Genomic DNA, 22393 nt, shown 5'->3' with positions numbered 1-22393 from the left:
TGTAAAGGCTTTATTAGATTCAGGTTAAATATTTTTGGCAAGAATACTTCAAGGATGATGTGGAAACTCCATACTGTGTCACATCAGGAGGCACATAATGTCAGTTGTCCCACTTGAAACAATTCTGAATTTGACTGCATGGTGAAGGGGGGCTTCATGAAAGTGTTACCTTGATACTAAGTCATTTATATCACACTATGCCTCAGGTGTAAGGGGCTTGTTATCTGTACAAATGCATGCCAGGAATCCCAAGCTATTTCACTTCTCTGGTCTTTCCTAACACTCCCTTCTCCATTTCTTGCCATGTTCTCTTTCCTTTAATTCTTCTCCCCCACTTCTGTGGGAGCTTGCCTTCCTAACCAATCATGCATTTTCCTCTACCACTGAAGCAATTCCTGACATTCCACTATACAAAGATGCCCTGAATTTAAATACATGATCATAGCTCATGTTCAACTTTCAACCCCAAGTTTACTATTAGAATGTGCCATAGACACAAAGGCAGTTTCTGCCAAATTTGTTTCGTATGTGACCTCTCATGGTAACACATAAACACAGTTACTGATAACTCTAAGGCATTCGAAGTCTCAAGAGCCAAAATCTGCAGCTAATGAGAGTGTTCCCACTAAGCAACGCAATGCACACCGAAGGAGCATTTACACAGTTGTTTCTGCAATTCATTCAAAAATCTCGGGGCGCCTGGGTGGCGCAGTCAGTTAAGCGTCCGACTTCAGCCAGGTCACGATCTCGCGGTCCGTGAGTTCGAGCCCCGCGTCGGGCTCTGGGCTGATGGCTCAGAGCCTGGAGCCTGTTTCCGATTCTGTGTCTCCCTCTCTCTCTGCCCCTCCCCCGTTCATGCTCTCTCTCTGTCCCAAAAATAAATAAATGTTAAAAAAAAAATTAAAAAAAAAAAAATCTACCTACACCACCTCGTGGAGCTTTGTTTGCAAACTAACTATAGCTAGAAAGCACACATATTTTCCAGCACCTCTGTAGGGACACGTCTTATATACTATTGACTATTTGCCAGAAATGTATTTTTTAATGTCTCGATCATCCTAACTACACAAATTACTGGACAATCATAGGCACGCAACATTTCTCAGTAACAGTAAGAGTGTTTTCTTGAAAACAGGTCTTATTTTGAAGCTGGGTATTAGTGACTACACACGCAAAATAAATTAAGAACTGAGATCATTGTCTGGATCATTCTGACCAGAAGTCAGAAGAGTATCCAGATAAGGCAAAAGTATTCCACGGAGTTTGAATTATTTGGGGAACTCCACCAATTATCCAGCTCACTTTGTACTGTCCAGCTTATGCTTGAAAGTAAATAGTTTGTTTTTATCCTTTCTAGTTCGCAATCCTCAGCCTACTATTATACAAAACTGGTAAGTTTGTTAATACCTCATTTTCTTGCTTTTTAGGCTCTGTGTCCAACTTGGAAATTAGGGAGAAAGATACTGGGCACAGAGTTTTAAAAGGACCTGCCTTTTCCTTTCTCATGACCAATCTAAGCTGGAATGGCTAAACAATGCAAATGGCACCAATATCACCCTCTCTCTCCAAGGCTACTCTGGGGCAACATTGTGAAGTATGAAGTTTATCTTCAGCCCCACTATCCCTACCAAAACCTGACCTTAGCACAAAATCCAGTCTTTACTTCTAAGCTACATTTAAATTGATGATGTTCCTTCTCCAAGAAGCATTTGCTTAAACCTGGTCTTCAACTGAGGAATGAATAGGTTCCCTTCAGTGAGCATTTCAGGTATCTGTAGGCAGACAACAAAGGTGGTATTTGGGGGATCAAGCCTTCCTTGCTTTACTAAAATTACAGGACAAAAGCAATCACCTACTCTATTTTTAAGTTTGACTATCCGGATAGATAAGTACCTTCTGAGCTAATATTTGCAGAGTTCTACAACATTTGCAAAGCAGACACATTACATGTCTCATCTTGACAAACCCCCATATTCTTATCTCTACCTTACAGATAAGGAAGCTGGTCTCCTAGCACCTACTGCTGGGGCCATAGCTCTAGCCAAGACCTTTAACTCTATTCACATGGGTTCTCTTTTCTAGCTGGGTCTATAAACCAATTTTGTTTTACTGCCCCAGAAGAAAGATTACAACCCTACCATACACTTGTCTAGTACCTAAAAAGCATTTTCTAGGTTTCTAAAGCAGTAACAACTGACTCTATTACCTACAAATACTTCACACACACACTAATTTTCTAATAATCAGGTAACAACAGAGGAATAATAATACATTTATCTCACCGACTCTTCTCATGGGGGATCCAAACCATATGAAATGACAAGAGCAGAACCACAGGAAAAAGCCACAACATTATCATGTGATCCGAAAGCAAGTAGCACAACATGGTTGGGGTAGAGGAACCAATATATTTATATTGTCTTTGCTATGTATATTCAACAGTGAGTTTTAAAGAAAACTCAGCCTTTCTCTCACTTTATGATATAAATATAGGCCTAAAGTGGCGTGCAAATTCAATATTAAAATGCACGTCAAACAATTCCTGCATTGCCATGGTAGTTACGAATTTTTATTAGCAGAAAGAAGATGCCAAGTTATCACTGCACAAAGGGGTCAAAATTCCTCTGTACCTACAACCTACAAACTGTTGCAAAAAGGCATAAATGTTTTCAAACATCTTTGCAGAATACATCTCACATACCATATCTCATGCCTGACTTATTTTATTCACAGATCACCTTAAGTGAAAAAATATATAAACAGGCAATCATGGACTTCTGGAAGCATTTCTGGAAGATCACTACTTAATATTATAGACTGAGTTCAGCCAACTTTTTCTGTCAAGAGCTTTACAGGCCTTATTTCAGGATTTGGGGACCCCATGATCTCACCAACGCTATGTAACTGTTGCCAACAGCATGGAAGGACAGACAGTATGTAAATGAATGGATGTGGCTATGTCCCAATAAACCTGTATTTACAAAAAATGGGCCCAGGGGTCAGTTTGTCAACCCCATCTATTGAAAACCATTTTGCCAAGTCTGGCTTTCCTATTAAAATGCCATATCTACAATGCATTACCCAAATGGACGGGGCAATGTTGCTTACCTGTGACCCAATGGTTTCCTGGAAGCACCGGCCAAGCTGCGTCTTAGCAGCCACAGGGTAGACGTGGGGAATGACCTGCTGGTGAGAGTACGTGGAATGTACGGTCTGGGTCTTCTGGACGGGAAGCCCTTGGTAAGAGATTTGGGATTGGCCCGCTTGAGCTTCTTTTGTCTTCTGGCCTGTTGGGCCATCAATTCTTGAAACCTGATGTATCTGAACTGAAGCCTCCGGAGGGTGTTTCACATGGATATTGACTATGTTGGGAGGAAATTTCACTAAAAGAGATTAGGAGAAAATTTTAGTCGTGAATAATTAACAAGTGAGTCAGCATGAGAGCAAATACAGACACCCACATAAACTTTACAGTACACCTAGTGTGTATGTATTTTTGCTGCACAGCCATCAATTCTGGAGAATAAAAGGGTACACTCAAAACACAAATTAAACCTGGATTTGTGTCTTTTAAAGAGTAAAACTGGATGTATAAAGAGACATTAAAACCTTTCACAGTAACACATTCATGAGACAAGAATATTCTGGGGGGGGGGGGGGGGGGCGCTGCATGGCTCAGTCGGTTAGGCATCTAACTCTTGATCTCAGCTCAGGTCATGATCTCGATGTTCATGGGTTTGAGCCCTACATCGGGCTCTGCGCTGATGGTGCAGAGCCTAGTGGGATTCTGTCTCTCCTCTCTGCCCCTCCCCTGCTTGTGCATGCACACACATGCGTGCTCTCTCGCTCCATCTCAAAATAAATAAACTTCATGCTGCCTGTGGTCACAGGTGGGTACACTTTATCAAAGGACAGTAGTAAAGGCTCAAGAGTTTACTTTTGCATTTCTCAATGTTTCTATTGCCAAACTTGTAAGATTTACCTTTCTATGTCAAAAGAGGAAATACAGTTCCACAAGGCATAATTCCCTTATCCTGAATGTCATGGCATGTCCATACCTGTGGGACTCCTGAACTATGGAAACTACTTACACGAGATATTTTATATCTGTATTTACTTTCTGCAACTTCCAAATAAAATTTCATCTTCTGATGCTAACTAACATTCAAGTTTTAAAGACTAAAGGCCTTAACACTTCTCTGACCCCTTTTCAAAAATTGTTCATGTGTAAGAGATGCCAGGTTTGAAAGAATGAGTTAGTCATAGAATTTCTAAGCTCCAAGTGACCTACTTTACCTTCCTCTACAGATGAATAAATTGAAGCCCAGTGAGGTTAACTGATCGTTTATAACTAAAACCAAGCGCTCTTCAACTACAAAATAAACTCGATACTCACCAGCAGGTACTAGGCAATCCACTAGCTCATTAGTCCTATATGAGTCTGAACACTGCCTTGCTCATCTTTCTATTTCCTAGGCCCTGCCAGAAACATGAAAGTAACAGCTCTTGGTGCTAAAAGCCAGCATAAAAGGATGGGCTCCTTTTCACTTTATTTCCTAGATACTAAATCTCTATGGCCTAGAAAGTACTGCAGCCACATACCTGAGCCCATTTTCTGTCCCTGCCACCATTTCCCAGGCCACAGATCACACACTTCTTTCTGTTTCAATACCAGTCCCGCCATCTGCAGATACGTGCTTCCACATGAGTTAGGCAGGTTAACAGACATCTGATGAATGGGCAAAAAGAAAATAAATAACCTTACCTTTGACTCCTTGCTGGCTAGTCATGGTCAGAGGCAAGGTATGTGTAGAGTGGACGACGTGCGTTCCCAATGCCTTGCCTGACTGCGGAGAATGCTGGTAAAGTTTAGGCACACTGGCACCATGGACCGGGATCTGACAAAGCTTCCCTGTGAAATTTGGAGGGCACTGGCATTTGTCTCTTGAACTGCACTGGCCACCATTCATACATGGAAGATGGCAAATTACTACAAGGGAAAAGAGAAAATGGGGACAGGTGGGTAGTTTCTGAAATGCTAAGTAACAACCAATCAACAGAATCCCCAAAACCCACAGCCCATGATAATCATCATATTCCTGATGACTTTAGTAACAGTCAACAAAGAAGTCACTACACTATGAAAACAATGGACTATTACTATCTTTTTCTTCCCACCTAAAGTCATTTAACTCTCCAATTGCTTGTGGTTGTTCTCCCTGACAAGGGAAAGAATTCAAAGTAGCCACTCAGGATTATTATCTATCACAGTGTCCTTTTCAGTATCTGTTGCATCCTATAATTACCTTGATTTTGTAGTGTATTACTTGTTTAACTGTCTCCCCAGACTATAAAGTCCTTGGGAAAAAGTGATCTGTCTAGCTTAGTGATTTTTACATCCTCAGCACCTAGAATAATTCCTGGCACACAGCAGACATGATTTCCTCAAAGAATAAACAAACAAATGAGCGTTTAAAACATCTCTTGATACAGGTATTCTCTTCGTAAGACATGGAACTAAGTGCTACCCAGAATCAGGGAGAAGAGCCTGAATCCTGCTTTATAGGAATATGCAATCTCCTTGGGATAGACCACAGTGAAACTGAGAAGTACCAGAGTGATTAGTAGTATGGGCTTTAACTGATTAAGAATAAAGAAAGATAAAAGGACACGTGGGGTAAAGAATTTTAAGAAGAGTTTTAAATTCTGGCTAAATTCAGCTTTTAGTCAACCTCCTAATTAACTAAAATTCTTCCTATCAGCCTCTTAACATAATCAGACTCCTACCAACTCGAACAGTAAAAGTGCCTCAACTCCATTTCCTTCCAGCTTCTACTCTCTTTTAAGTCTTCTCCTCTTTTAAGACCAACCTTTCAAAAGAACTGCCTCGACACACTACCATCTAGCTTGGACCAGGCTGTGCTTCCCTCTCCCTACCTGTCTTCTACATGACACTGCTCTTGCCAAGATCACTCACGGGCTCCATGTTGCTAAACCCAATTGATGGATTTCATTTTTCCCTTGGTTTCCATCACATCTCACTCATCTATTTGTGCTCCTTCCTCTCAGACCATTGCAGAAATATTCTTTGCAGACTCCATCTCTATGCCTTTTAAGTACTGGTATGTTTTAAGTCTTGTTCTTAACCTCTCGTCCTTACTAATTCTACACACACTGTTTCTATGATTTTACTGTGTTAGATGGTGATGTCATCCAAATTGGTATTTCCTAACCAAAGCTTTCTGCTGAGTTCCAAACCATCTACTACAATGTATCTTCGTGTAGATATTCCACACGTGACTCAAACTGGAAAGGTCCAAAATCGAACTCCTCACCTTCCCCCAATACTTCCATTCACCAAGTGGTCCTTAACAGAAACCAGATAGCTGCTCCCCCATTTCACCCATCCAAACGTCCAGGCCTAGAACTCCTCCCTTGTCAACATTCATCAAGTATGTCCATTTCTCTCTCATCACAGGACCTCTGTTCCTTATAAAACTTTATCACTTATAAATCTCACCTCATTCTCTTTTACTCCACTACACTGACTTTCATTCATTTCTTCAGTTTGCAGAGAACCTCTCGTGCTTTATCCACCCTGTGTCCTTGGCTTGAACCCTCTTTCCCTTCTGTCCCCCTCAGCTACCTAACTCCTACTTATCTTTTAGACTCTGTTTAACCCTCACCTCTTCTAGAAGCATTCCCAATTGTCCTTCATCTGGGTTTGGTACCCCTCCTCTGGACCTCCATGGGTTCTCATTGGCTACTCATCACAAGTAAGCTCACTGAGCTTACTACTGCATGAGTTAGTTGTCTGACTACCTTTCTGTATGCGTCATTCAACTAGAGTTCTGCGATCACGGGTTTCCTCTTGGTATGTTTTACTTCCAGCATGTAGTTCAGCTTTTAGAAAAAAGCTGGAGAGGCACCTGGGAGGCTCAGTCAATTAAGCATCCAACTCTTGATTTCGGCTCAGGTCATGATCTGACGGTTCGTGAGACTGAAACCATGTCCACCTCTGTGCTGAGAGTGTAGAGCCTGCTTGCGATTCTCTCTCTCTCTCTCTCTCTCTCTCTCTCTGCCCCTCCCCTGCTCTCTAAACAAACAAACATTAAAAAAAAAGAAGAAAGCTGGAGATCAATGAAATACTGGATGAAGCAATGAAACAATTCATGCCTACCACTTTGGCAAATACCATTCTAGGTGCCACAGAAGATTCAGTCCCTGCCCTTCAAGAACAAAAAAAAAAAAAAAACTGAGGAGCTAATACATGGTAACTATCATTACAGATCAGCATATAAGTGACAATCGGAAAATATAAAATGTAAATCCTGTGGAATATCAGAGAAGAGAAAACTCATTTCTGGGAAAGTCACAATAGACTTTACAGGGATAAGTCTTTGGGACTTTGGGATAACTCTTTGAAACTGGGCAAGATTCATAAACACAGAAGTGCCTTTTGGGAAAATAATATGTGTAAAGAAGGAGGCAGGCATATTTGGGAGATAATGAGTATGGCTGTCTTGTTAAAACCTTGGGTTCCTGAGGCAAGGGGTCAAGTAATAAAATGGGTTGAGTCAAGTCAGACAATGCAAGCTCTTAAAGTCCTCCTGGTAAGAAGTGTGGGTTTTATTCTACAATCAGTAAGGGAGCTCAGAAGCTTTAAGGACAGAATTCAGGAAGACTCAAAGACTGTTCCAGGAAGACTCCTCTTGTGATGGCATGTGAGAGTAGTTGGAATAGTGAGTGAAGGTGGGGAATTCAGTTAGGACACTACTTGAAATACAAGTTGACAAACACCCAGATTAAGATCACAGCAATGAGAACAGAGTCATACACAAATACAATGATAGAAGGAGAAATCAGTACAGCATGGAGATGGGACACAGGAAGTGACAAACGGGCTGCAGAAGAGAGGAGACGGCGGAGGAGGAAGGAAAGAGCCAGGAAAATGACCAACGTATCTGCCTAGAAACTGTGTCCGGGGCCTGCCCATGCTGGATGGAATGTGACATACGCTTTCTCCAGTGCCTGAGGTGCTAGGGAAGAGAAGTCAAAGCTGACTCCATGTTGAGTCAAACACTTGCTTAGTCCTAGTTCACTTCCGGTTTCAATTTCTAGAACACTTGGCTACAGTGGGTGTGCTCAACATGTAATGGGCAAGGAGAGCCAGGCCAAGATTTAAATGTACTACAAACAATGGACCAGAATAAGGCACTCTTCACTTTGCATAGTTCCAGTACTCTTGGATCTCAGTGGCCACAGTTTAGTTACGTAACACCAGTCTCCCCAATGACACAGTTCCAACTTTAGTTGTCATAGTGTATTAATGCTGAATTACATAAAGCACAAACTTTACTGCTAGCTTTTTCCTGCGTGAATGACACTCGTGGAGCACGAGCTCTCATCAGTCGTGCTTCTTCCAAGTCTGTCGGCAACAGGTCCCGACACATATATTGTTCAATTCGTGCACAGACAGCAAACAGGGAGGTGCGTTGCCCCCTCATCTCAGGGTAATAAACTCATAGGACATTTTTACACAAGTGCATAATCAAAAGAGGGTATGGGGCCAACACAAAATCAAAGTGTAACGAAAAAATAAAAAGTCGTAACAGTGGAACTGAAATTGGAAAGTGGTGATGAGGGAAAAAAATGAAGATGTCCCAGAGGAAGTGGCATGGAAGGAACGCTCAGTTCACAGCTGTGAAAGCACCAAAGATAACATGTTGGGAGTGGATCCAAACTCAGGAAGGACCAGGACAAGTCATTGTGGCAGAGAAAAGATACTCCACGTCGTAAGTTACACAACGAGATGAAAGCAAACTATTCAAACTACTCTTGATAAGTTCTACTCAAAGAAATAAAACACTAATTCTTAGTGTTTCTAACATTTTAAATTAGAGGGCATTAACATTAGTTGCACTTCTTTTTTTGCATTCCCCTATACATTTATAACTTACAATGAGGAAGCTTTCATGTTTTGACAAAAAAATTTTAAAGGTCACGGAACTGGTCATTTTCCTACTGATTATTAAGGTCATTTTGCACAGTTTCAGTCTGCAGATCCTTTATTTGGTCCCATAGTAGCATGTAAGGTAGATTCCCTAGGATCTATACTAAAATAACTTCATCTCTGTCTGTAACCATCTTTTCTCTTCAAAGAAACGTTAACCAATTCACTTCCGTGAGACATTTCTCGTATCAACAGATTTTGAAATGTAATATGAATTTAATTAGTTTTGTTTAAATCTACCTTTAAAACCCTGAGGCAGGTTTCACATAAGTGTTTCAAGGATGCACCAGTCTAAGGGGATACAGCAATAATCCAGAATAGAGGTCTAGTAACCTTGTGTGTCTCTCTCTGTTCATAAAGGAAAGTTTCTGCCTGACTTATTCTAACCAGTGAGAGGGCACTATTTATAACTATTTATGATTGAGAGGTAAACTATCTATTAGCCTGTTCCAGCATTTTCTAAAATCTAAATTACAATATCAAATTCTTTTTGCCTCAATTCAGTAACTACACATTCAGTGCTTTGTGGCAGGCACTCTTTTTATAGTTCAATAGTCTTTTATGTCAAAGAAAACAAATTTAAAAATCAATCTACAACTTCAGGATTTAACTATGAATGGTTTCTTTCTGTTTCCAAATTCACGCCGCTCTCAAAACAATCATCTAGTGATATACAGTCTGTGCTGCCAGTGTTCTAGAAAAATCTCAACACGTGAAGAGGAAAAAGAGTAAGTTATCTTTAAGGCTGACTTGAGAAGGCTGGTTGTAAGTCTAGCTATGGCACATATATTTTAGAACGTGTAACCAGGAGGCGTAACGCAGAATGCTAAGAAATCCCATCTCCGTGGCGGCCTGACATTTTGCCGGCCATCACTATGATTCACGGTACTGCATCACATGGCCACCTAGGACCTACTGCAAAGAACAAGAGGTATATGGGTCCTCGGCCTGTTATTCCAGAATGTGTGATTTCATGACAACCACTCAATGTATCTCACAGTACTACTATACCAGGTCAAAATGAGCCAAAGGCTCCATGTTGGAAGAACAGGAAGCTGGAGGTTTTAAATTTGTCAAGTATTTGAGTGTGTTCCACCATTCCCTCTGGTCTAGAAAACAACTTGCAGTACTCAAAAAAATCGGGATGACACAACAGTCACATTTTGCGCCACAAGCTGGAAGTTCAATGGATAGATATTAACGATTTGTATACAAATATGCGCCAAATGAGTTTTCTCAAGACGCATACTAAAAAAGCCATATTCTCTCTTTCCTGTTATCTCAGTTGACTATAAAAATACTTGAGCTGCTTGTCCCCAAAAGGCGCCCTAGGAATGTACTTGACTTTCCTGCAGCAACATCCAGGCCCCTCCACCCACCCCCTTGATTCTCGTGCCAGCAGACAGACCGTTTCAAGTTATTGCGGCTAAGGCGGGACAGGGAAAACAAACCTCTATCTGAAGAAAAACCTACATCTGTCATTTCACAGAACAGACACACACATGACTTTGATTTGAAGAACTACGTAAAGTTTCCCACTTGTCTCTGATTAGAAGAATAATGTTCCCTTAAAGGGTTTCAGCATTTTTGTTGATATCCCTTGGAGTATTTAAAACACACACACACACACACACATACACACACACACACACACAATATTTTTAGAAAGTAAAAGTTATCACTTTATTTCTTCCCCCAAACATGCCTACACTGCCAGAAAGTGGGTGAACAGTGTAGTTGCTTAAAGCTTTTGGGTAACAAACATTAGATGATAATTAGATGCTACAAACTACACTTTAAGAACCTAGTCCACTGTTTTATTTATATATATAAATAAACAACTTGAATGTTTGCCTTTGAATTCAGTAGGCAGCACTAGAAAACAAAACGAAAACAAACAAAACAAAACCTGGAGCTGAAAGCGAAGATGCTGGTCACATCCTTCTGACGCCAGGAAGATGGCGAACTGAGGGGGCCTAGCCCAACACAGGAGCCAAGGGAGAAAGCACAGAGATTAGTGGGCATTTACTAAAATCTAAGTGTGGGTCTTATTTACGGAACGTAGAGATTTACAATTGTTGTGTTCTAAAATTCCTTACAGCCAGTTCTTGGTTATCTGTCCACTAACTTCTACTGACTCCCAGACTCCACCAAAAATACATGTGAGATCCAGTGGCCAGAACAACCTGTCCAAGGAGGTGGCCTTTAAGCCTAAGAGGAGAAGAATCCAGTGATGTAACAAGTTGGCAGAAGAGTGTTTGCAAAAAGAAGAAATAACAGGAGCCAAGATCCTGAGGGCTTAGAAAGGCCTAGAACCCAAAAGGAGACTGATGTGGCACAAGTGTGGAAGACCAGGACAAAGTGAGAAGATCTGGGGTGGAAGGACCAATACAGGTCAACTTCCGGTCTCTTCTCACAAGGATATAGGGCAACCAATAAAAGTAGATACACTGAAACAGAAAAAGTATAAATAAAAACTTACAGCTCAGGACCAGGGCGGATAGCAATTACAGGAGTCTGAACCAGGCAAAAAGAAAGAGGAAGGGTTAAGTAACAAAAAGTAGGATCTTCTATTGTATACAAATGAAATGTGCACTGTAAATGTGCATTGAGTTCCTGGATCTCACTTTACACTTTTCAGTAACTATTTAGCTAGATTGAAGTTAAATTCCAGAAGGTTTAATTTAAAACTCATTAAATATAGAATCATTCCATTAGTAAGAGGATTTTTTTTAACATGTGAGAGAAGAGATCCGTGCTCTTGGTAATACGTGCAAACGGGAAAAACAGAGTCCAAGGAAACCTTAGGCAAAAGGGTAAAGCTCTTGTTAAAAACACGCCCACCACACTCTCCCCACCAGAGGGAATCTCTTTGTTTCACCTGCTTCGGTAATTAGGAAGACCATATGCATCCCATCCCCACTTATCAAATACTGGCATATGTTACCGGGCTCCAGTTAAAGGCAATGCAGATCTCAACAAATGCAAAATATCAACCTTTAAACAAACAAGAATTCCAAGAATGTCATTAGTTTTTAATGCTGTGTGCATTAGCAAATGCTTCAGTACCCTGTTCTGTTTATAATCCAGGAGATTCGAAGCCGTGCCACACACATGCACTCTAGAGCTTCCAATTTGGGATGAAGCCATTCATCATCTCAGCTTTGTTTATGGCTTTCTGTTCCTTTATCATCAACCTCACCAAAGCAGCGAGCTATCAAACGTGATCTGCTCTAATACTCTGCATAACCTAAAGAGCTCCACTTATCGAGGATATCACAAAATTCTATTTCATACCCTTCACACACAGAAGCTGTCAGTGTAGCTATCTCCTAAAAATTCCCAAACACCAGGGCTCTTTAATCCTTAGGGGGGGAAAAAAACACAGCAGCATTTGCAGACTGCAAAGTAAACACAAGAATCCTAGACACCTTGGGGTGGGTGGGTGGGTATCCTATAGAAACAATCTTTGAAAACTGAAGCAGATTTTTTCATTTTGTGGGTTACCGTGTCCCCATCTGCAAAAAGGGACAGCTCCATGATCCAATCTACAGGGGTTTTTTCCACTCCTGAAATTCTGGTTCTCAAAAGTCTAACCAAGTTAGTTAACACAGTGCCATCCAGATCTCCTCATCTCATCTCCTGTGAATGGCAGGACTTAAATTTTAAAATGGGAAGAACGTGTATCCAGACCCTTGCAATTTGCGTAGATGTGACTGAGGTTATTCTGTTAAGTAGTGTATTTTACTGAATTATAATGCATAATCAGACACCAATTCAAATGTAAGTTTCATTCTTGTTGCCAAAGCAGTTAATAAAATGCTCATGGAGTTAAGAAAAGCAGACTTCATTTGGGAGAATTATATAAGCATACCCCTTTGGGGAAATGGTAATCCTGCCCCCCTATTGGACAGTGAAACAGGTTTCATAAACATGGTAACAGGCTTCATCCTCAGAGACCCTATATTCTACAACAGTACCACTGCAAAAATCTGCATAGAACCAATGCCATCATAAATAGTTATAAATAGTGCCCTCTCACTGGTTAGAATAAGTTGTATATTAAGTGCATCCTGGCATTGTCTTTGATACCATTGCAAAATGCTTTCCCAAGAACCAAGCAAAACCACTTAAGCCTTGTAGCAAGTACTACCGCTTAAGCTACATACAACAGCATTACAAATAAAGGTTAAAACCTTTTTCATTTATTTTATGCTAATTTGCAAGCTCTGTGGTGTCTCAAGAGACCAAATTCGTACTCTCAGTAAGTTCAGTACTACCTGCTTGTTATTTGCCTATTCCTGAACCTCAGGAAAGGACTTAAATTAAATCTGAATTTAGAGTTTTAAAATATTTCCAAAGTCAAAGCCTTGACAATACATATCTGTCTTGAGGACACGAAGATGCATTAAAACCTCTGACATCACAGCAAATCCAAATTCTTGCAGCCCTTGAAAGTCTGGTTCAAATACGGCCTCCAAAAAGGGAATGGTCCTCCAAAGAAAGGAGCATGGTGCATAAGAAGAAAGAATTCTAGAGCCATTTGCCACTTCACGGGAACACCTAACAACTTGTGTCACTTATCACTCTGCCTTGTATTAGAATCATTTTTTGTTCTTCCTTCTTGTACTTGATTTTGAAAATGGTAGGCAAGAGGCCATGGTGTTCTCATCTTTGCATCCCCTGTATCTCATTGCATGGTATTTTACAGATAAGAACTCATAAAAAAGAAAATGCACATCAATACCCTAAAAATTCCAAATGTAAAAGAACACAATATGTATACATCTCTTTAGACACTCTCTTTCTTTTTTCTTGATACATGATAACTTTAGCATCCCCTGTAGTTTCCATCTTGGTTCCAGGAAGTGCTGAGGTTTCCACAGAGGTGCTAGAAATTATCTCCCAAATAATCTAATCCAACCACTTTATCCTACAGATAGTGAGCTACAGAGACTGAGTGTCCTTAGGGCATCATGGCTGGGTAGTCACAGAAATGGCACAAGAACGCAGGTGTCCTAAATCCTGGTCCTGTGCTCTTGCCACACAGCCCTCAGGAGGGAAGACCCAAGAGATGTCCCTCAAATCTCACCACACAACACAGTCTTATCTCAAGCCCTTTTAAATTCTTCTTCCAGGGGTGCCTAAGTGGCTCAGTCAGTTAAGTGACTGACTTCTGCTCAGGGTATGATCTCATGGTTCGTGGGTTCAAGCCCCGCGTTGCGTTCTCTGCTGACAGCTCAGAGCCTGGAGCCTGCTTCAGATTCTGTTTCTCCCTCTCTTTCTGCCCTTCCCCCACTTGTGCTGTGTCTCCCTCTCTCAAAAATAAATAAACGTTAGGGGCGCCTGGGTGGCGCAGTCGGTTAAGCGTCCGACTTCAGCCAGGTCACGATCTCGCGGTCCGTGAGTTCGAGCCCCGCGTCGGGCTCTGGGCTGATGGCTCAGAGCCTGGAGCCTGTTTCCGATTCTGTGTCTCCCTCTCTCTCTGCCCCTCCCCCGTTCATGCTCTGTCTCTCTCTGTCCCAAAAATAAATAAACGTTGAAAAAAAAAAATTAAAAATAAATAAATAAATAAACGTTAAAAAAAATGTTTTATAAATAAATAAATTCTTCTTCCAGAGGCTTGTTTCTCATAATTGATCATAATAGGGTTTGCTAATAAAGCCTTAAAACAGATGGGAGGGTTTATCTTGTTGCAGATGAGGCAGACTCATGAACTTTTCCAGGGATCTAAATACATAGGTTGAATCACACCAGGGATCCTTGTTCTTTTAATAGATACATGGGTTTTCGGGGACATCAGAGGACAGACATCAGAGGAAGACTACGGGCAGATTCAAGAACACTGAAATGAAAAGGGAAATGAACAGGACTCGCTGCACAGCATTAGACAATTTCCATCACTGAGAAAGTTCGATTGCCCAGTGCTGCTCGATCACTTGTCCCCAGTGAGCTCAGAAGTGAAGGCTAGAAGGTCAAAAACTAATGTCTGCTCATTCAATGAGGATTTAATGTAGATCTACCAGTGGCCATGTCCTATTCCAAGCGCTTGGCAAACGTAAGTCAACAACACAAATTCCCTGCCCTCCTGGCACTTAGCTTCTGTCATCTATGGTCCTTGTGAGAATCTGGGCATAAGCAGAATTGCTTTAGGGCCCAGGAGCCAATCAGCAGGACAGGGTCAGAGAAAGAGCTGCTCTCCCAGTTCTGCAGGCTACTACCACCTGTCTGGCTCTTTCATGGCATGTGAAGAGGCGTCAGACAGGGCAGAGAGCTGGGAGTTCTGGGAAGGGGAAGCGTAGGGTTCTCTCCTGGGGCTCCATCTGGAGTGGACCTCGAAGGGTCCAGACAGGAAAACCTGAAGGGATGCTATGTGGTGAATGCAGCCACCTGCACTAGGTGACAAGCAGGGCACCCTCAGGGATTTTCAGATATACTCGCAGGGAGAATGGGGGCAGAGGGGATAAAGTTTCTGTGTCAAGAGGTGAGGGATTTGGGCTAGCATACTCTGGGTTTTTCACAATCACTATATTATCTATACCCATGAGCAGGTGAAACCCACAGGGACATCCAGGTGACAGGTATCATGACTATAGTTCACATTTGCAATCTTTTGTTACTACACAGCCATATTGTTCCCTGCTATATATTGCTATAGAGCTTTAACATTTTTAGGAGCTACGTAATATTCTATTAAGTTGACAGATGATAAATAACATAGCCATTCCTCTGTTGGTTTAGACTGCATTTCTTTTTAACTATCACAGATAAAGCTGCAAGGAACATCATCAAGGATATCTTAGTATTTATTGTCTCATGCATTAAATTAGTATTTATTGACTTTAGTATACACAAGGTAATGTGCTAGGTGATACAGTGAACAAGAAACACATTGATGAGCCCATTATACCACTGTATTTGCTTCAGCATGACAAGGACAAAAGATCATAGGCATTAAGAGGAAGGCACTGGAACCAGACCTCCAGGAGGTACAAATCCCAGCTTCATCATCATTAGGGGTATGATGTTGGGCAATTTATTTAACACTTCTCTGTCCCCCACGTCTTCACCTATGAAGTGGCAATAAAAACTGTACCAGCTTGGCTGAGTTCTTGGCTTGAATGAGGTCATATATTCCAAGCACTTAGAAGTGAGCACACAGTAAGCACTGAGTGAACGTGGGCCTCTGCAAATGAGCATCAACTTTATGAATAGGGTGCAATGGGAATCATACAAAAGGGGAAACTAAACTAGCATTATGAAAAGGAAGAGACATGCATATCCTTATAACTAATCAGGTTATGCACTAAACTGTGTATTATTTCATTTGCTACTTTGTAGAATCTAGTGGAGTTGGTGAATTGCTGAGTATATCAACAGATGAATCTTCCAGAAAAAACATATTATTAACATCAACAGCACCTATCATTGACATATCAAATTTTCATCTATCTTGTCAAAATTGGATTTCACTTCTAAATATTTCTACTAGTTTAATAGTTTCCAAATGCTCACTTCAGAGCTGTAACAGTTTACCTGTGATCGGATTATACTATCACAATGCTAATTTTGCGTGTCTTTGGTAAGGATTTTTGACATTTCCCCTACATATTTGTTTACTGTTTTTATTTCCTCTTGTTTGACCTGTTTATTTGTGTTTATATATTTTCTGTATCCCTTAGAGTCTTAATGATTTTAATTACTTTCATGTTTTATGGACATTAGATTTCAAGATCTTGTTTGTCCTTTGATGAAATAATCTTTATAAATACATTTCCTGTTCCTTTTAGCTTAGTATTTTTTGGACACACATACTCTATTTTTTTCATACAATTAAGTTATTAAGCTCATTTCTCTCTGTTTCTCAGTTTCATTCCTTTAAAAGCTACTATACCTCCAAGTATCTGATAAATAACCTATTTCATGCTAGCTTGTTACATTATTTTCGTCTCTTTTTTGCTTAATTGTATAACTCATTCCATCTGGAGTTTTTACCCAGGAGATAAATATGGATTATAACTGCTTTTGCTTCAAACTGCAATCTAAATATCTTAATATTTGTTATTACATGAAACTTGCTTTCCCACTTTTTAAAGATAAGCAGTTATTTTGAATAGAAGGTTTCAAAATCAGGAAAACATAATGTGGTGGGGGGAAAGAAGAAAAGAATAAATGTGGCAGTTTAGGGTGGAGTTGGGGCTGGGAGACCAGGGAAGAATGGGGAAGAATGCAGAATAAACAGCAGTCGAGGCACAGGACTAAAACAAGAGTGGAGAAACATTCCCTGTGAAACATGAAAGAAGAAACACACTGGGTAATAAAATGAAATGGGGTCTGTAAAAATCCAGGCAGATGCCAAAAGGGATAAATTTTGGGTAGACAATGTTTGGGAACCACTACTATAAACACAAATCTACACGGGCCGTCTACGGCTTCCTTTTATCCCCACCCTCCATGGATCATTACTTTCCCATGGCTTCCACCTAACTATAGGGCCACAGAGAGGATATGCCACAGTGAGGCTTATTTCTGTAGCCTCGTCTTGTTTCTTTTAAGGAGCAGGGAACCCTTTCAGCCTTCTCCTTCTGAGTAGTAAGCAGTCATCGACAAGCCTCAAGGTCGAGATGCAGCACCAAGAGTCAAAATCACCACAATGAAGAAATTATCCATTCCAAAGACAGTTGAATTATTCTGTGAAGCTGTTGAAGGGACAGATATATGAGAAGCTCAGTGTCAGATCTTTCTAGATCTGAACAGAAAACCCTCAGGTGAGACAAACGGCTCCCAGTGGCTTCTTTACATACTAAAGAGCCCAGATAGATTGTGGCCCTTAAGCCGAGATGTAACACAAAATTGCCAGAGAGAAACCAGTTTAGAGGCCTCTCTAGACTGGTGGGTATGCTATCCCAAACAATGGTGGTCTCAAAGTTTTTACACACAGGTCACAGGCTGTAGACATAGGTGTAGACAGAGATTACCTACACTCAGAGTCAAAATGGGCTGAACAACTACCTGACCACGACCACTGCCATCATGATTACACAGGGAGTTGCGACTTCAGTTAGTAAGGAAACTGTTTGACCTCCTTGACTCTTAGACTCACAGGCCTTGTTTGAGGCTACTAAAGTGAGAGATAAAAGAATGGGTTTTTACAAATACTAACTTTCAATTTTATAACCTGTTAAATTGAAAAAAAAATTTACCCAGGTTTTGTATCTTACACAGCATCCCATTTTTTTTTGTTTTGTACCTGTGTTCAGAGAAGAATGAGAGCATCTAACAGAAACCAGAAGGTGCTCTACGGACATTATTATTTACACGAATGATACAAAAAAAAGTTCTCAGGTAGTTTCTCCTAGATCATTCCTACTGAGATATAGACTCATTTGAGCTAAAAGCTGAACACATCAATAGCCTGTATATTTCAGAGATTCTGAGGATCCCCTGCAGAAGACCTCAAAATCTAATCATGGCAGAAGGGCTGTTCTTGATCTAGCTCTTGCTACCTGTCTAGTCTATTTGCACAATGTTGCTGTCATGTTCTCTGAAGTTCCATTTGTAAACCCATGCTCCCTCTCACATGTCTGGTTCCATCGAGGCTCTTTCCTCTCCCCTTCCCAACTTACCATCCCAACCCTAATACCTCAACCCAAGCCTCTAACTCTACCCCATCACTGAGGCCTCGCATGATAACACGAGACAAGACTGGTAGATCTCACTCCCTGCCACATGGTGACAGCAATGAATGTTATGTATACAGCAGCCTGGCACAGACAGCAATGAACTATAACTGTCCATGGGGGTGTCTGACTTCTCCAAAAGGTCATGAGCTCCCAGAGGGAAGAAATCCTGTCATGAGGACCGTTCCTCTCTCAGCAGCCCATCCCTAGAGCTTAGCAAATTGCTAGTCTTATGGTCAGTACCTGATATTTTTTGAATGAATAAATGAGCAAATGGAAATTTTTACAAAACATTTTTTGATTGTGAAGCCAAATGAATGCCAAATTCTAGATTTTTTAATAGTTTACTTTCCAATTTCTTAACTTTGTCTTAAACTGACCATCAATATTATATTAGTCATTTGCTTTTATGGTCTTTCCAAATCATTCGATTTAATTTTCATAAAAACAACTCCCTTTTTTGCACTCATTTTGACTGGTTTATATAATATTTCATTAAATGATGTAATTTCTAGTCAGAAACAAAAGAACTGACCCTTTGTAGCCATTCAACTCAGACCTGGGAGGTAAAGTGTGTGGGGTGAACCGTCAGGTAGGAAAATTCAGCATGTCATGGGCGTCGGTCAGTATATTTTTAAAAAGGAGTAAAGGGAGTTGGTTGATTTGGAAGGTTAGTTAGATGGTGGTAGTTTTAGAGAGCTTCTACCACAGACTGCTTAAAATCGCAGAGCAGAACTTTCCAGAGTCAAATGCTAAAGCTATTCAAAGCCACGTGATTCATTACTGACTGATGAGATGAGCCAAGATGTCTCCTTCCATTTAAGTTAAATAACCTGATATGTCAAGTTCAGGTTATTAAAATATGCCTATTCATTCCTCAGGGCTCCATATATACTTCCTGGATCTGGAACATTCCATTAAATCAAGACAATATGTATCAAAACTGACTTCCTGAAGATAATTCTTTCTAATCCCCAGTATTGGCCCATGGGTATGTTTCTAATTAACTCTCCTGAGATGTAGCTCAGCCTCAGACTAAGTTAACTTTTGAAACATCTTAGTGTACACACTAATACTCAGTTACCACAATAAAACAATTGGAGGTCTAGATTTTGTACAGGATAAGAATCAGAGACATGGAAGAAAAGTAAATTAAAACTACCATCATTAATCAGGACTAGAAAAATTTCCAAATCCTCCTGGCAACTTTCCTAAATAAACCAAGTATCATCAGGGAAACTACTTGGGTATACGAAGAAGAATTTCAGAAACTTTTCCCTAATATTCCTCCTGTTTCTCGTTTCCTTTTATGGCCTGTCAGACACTGAAGTTAAGGAAACTATATAAGGATGTTTTAATTCAGAATCAAAATGCACCACACAACAACTTTTACTGACAGACAATGAAATACTTCCACAAACTACAATCATTTCTCTGTAGTTCTGATAAACTAAAGCATTTACTAAAGTGATTTCAACATGAAGGTGAATAGTATATAACAGATCCAATCCAAACAGTAAGAAAAAGTCCACACGTTACTCTTAGAGGTGTACTTACTTTTAGTGTTATGCTGTTCAGGTAGAGGTTATTTCCACAACTGAACTGGTAACTTGAAAAGGCTAATGGGGAAAGAGGGAAGCATTTCACACCTTTTATACCTATGAATAGGTTAAATACCATTGGAGGGTGAAACCTATCAGATGCCAAAGATGTTATTTTCACAAACAAGCCATTTGGAACCAAACACTTTCACCTTTAAAATTCTGTTAATTCTTGGGGTGCCTGGGGTGGCTCAGTTGGTTAAGCATCCGACTCTGGATTTTGGCTCAGGTCACAATCTCACGGTTCATGAGGTCTAACCCTGTGTCAGGCTCCACAATGACAGGATGGAGCCCGCTTGGAATTCCTTCCTTCCTCCCTTCCTCCCTTCCTTTCTCTTTCTCTTTCTCTTTCTCTCTCTCTCTCTCTCTCTCTCTCTCTCTCTGCCCCTCTCCAGCTCACTCGCTCCGCCCCCTCTCAAAGTAAATAAATAAACTTAAAAAAAATTCTGTTGGGGCGCCTGGGTGGCGCAGTCGGTTAAGCGTCCGACTTCAGCCAGGTCACGATCTCGCGGTCCGTGAGTTCGAGCCCCGCGTCAGGCTCTGGGCTGATGGCTCAGAGCCTGGAGCCTGTTTCCGATTCTGTGTCTCCCTCTCTCTCTGCCCCTCCCCCGTTCATGCTCTGTCTCTCTCTGTCCCAAAAATAAATAAAAACGTTGAAAAAAAAATTAAAAAAAAAAATTCTGTTAATTCTCTACCTGGAGCTGATGTATTAAGAAACTTTACCACATGATGTAAGCATTTTCCACAGGATTCACTTTTTTTTGGTCCATTACTTTTATCAGGAAATAGATCCAGATATTATTATTATTATTATTATTATTATTATTATTCCTGGATGTAATAAAATCACCTTCACTACAGAGATTTTTTCTGCAAGTTGAAAGTCTACTGTATCAGAAGATCTCTCTCTCTACTGGGAGCCAAGAGACATGAGTTCCAGGCCTAGGTCTGTATCACACAGCTAAATGACCTTCAGCAATTCAATCCAGCACTCCGGAACTTGGTTCTCTAATAAGTGAAACAATAGATCTAACTGATATATGCATTTCCTTCTTGGTGCTAAACTTTTGTGGTCTTACAAGCTACAAAATGTTAAAGAATACTGCTTCTGAGCCACAAACACAGGAGTCCATTTCTTCTCTGTCCTATAACCTGCACATTGTGACCAAGTCCTACTGCTTCTCTCTCTTCATCTTTAATAACTCTCCTGTTTACTTTTTTCTCTACATTCCCCAAGCTCAGACTACTCTGTCTCGTGTAGACTATGGCAAAGCCATCTTGATTTTTCTTACCTCTCTCCATACTATGTCCAGAATGTACTTTCTGACATATATACTCAGCTCACTACCCTACATGGTTTTTCTGTGGCTCTCTATCACCTACAAGAAAAAAAAAAAATTGTTTTCTCAATGGAATTCAGGTAAAAACCCCAGGGGGGTAAGTGCCTCATGGGGGTTGTGGTAAAAATTAATGACTCTACTTATGGTAATAGTGCATTGAGTACCAAGTGCTGCTGTCTCATCTCCAACAAGTCCTGCTTTGAGCATTTTTGACCACAAAATCAATCTACTTGTGATTTCTTGGAACACAGCACTCTCTCTTTTTCACCCATACCAATGCACCTGGCCAAATTCTGGAAGAATTTACCCCTTCCCTTCTTCGGTTGTTGGACCTCACCTCCATTTCATGTCCTCTCCTTCTGTGAAGGCTCCCTTGATCGCCCCCTGCAGGCCTAGGAGATCCTGCCTGTGCATCTAGAATGCCAAGGTAGGTGCCCAATAATTGTCAGTGGTTTAAATGAACTTCAGTGGAGTCAGCTCTCTAGCCGTCTGACAGAAGGCCAGAAGCCCCCTAGTTAAACTCTTTCTGGGTGTATGCATGAACCAATTAAGAATTCTTCCCAGTGCAGCTTTTTGTGTTTCCTTTTATTCCAAATGACACCAAAATAAGTAGAGTCAGAACGCTTGAAGGGAAGAGATAGTTTCCGCCAGCATTCCATGATATTTTAGACCACCTCCAGGGCTTCTTCCACGATTTAGAAAGCAGCAATCCTGGAAAGATTGAACAATTGTGCTCCCTTGGTCACAAGGCTCAAATAG

General features: G+C 40.7%; 1 protein-coding gene across 8 annotated transcripts in view; it reads right to left on the bottom strand.

Moving 5' to 3' along the window:
- The window catches only part of LTBP1 (latent transforming growth factor beta binding protein 1), a 403312-nt gene that overhangs the window by 190591 nt on the left and 190328 nt on the right, over positions 1-22393 (bottom strand). For all 8 annotated transcript variants that reach the window (XM_086700338.1, XM_086700340.1, XM_086700343.1 and 5 more), the window contains 2 exons: positions 4766-4990; positions 3109-3383 (listed from right to left, as the gene is read on the bottom strand). In XM_086700338.1, coding sequence (XP_086556464.1) covers positions 3109-3383; positions 4766-4990 — 500 coding nt within the window. The remainder of the gene's footprint in view (positions 1-3108; positions 3384-4765; positions 4991-22393) is intronic.

Source organism: Puma concolor, chromosome A3 (assembly GCF_028749965.1).
Source record: "Puma concolor isolate L17-30 chromosome A3, mPumCon1.1.hap2, whole genome shotgun sequence".
NCBI lineage: Eukaryota > Metazoa > Chordata > Mammalia > Carnivora > Felidae > Puma > Puma concolor.
The sequence above is the reverse complement of the archived record's forward strand: the minus strand, read 5'-3'. Positions and strand labels throughout refer to the sequence as shown.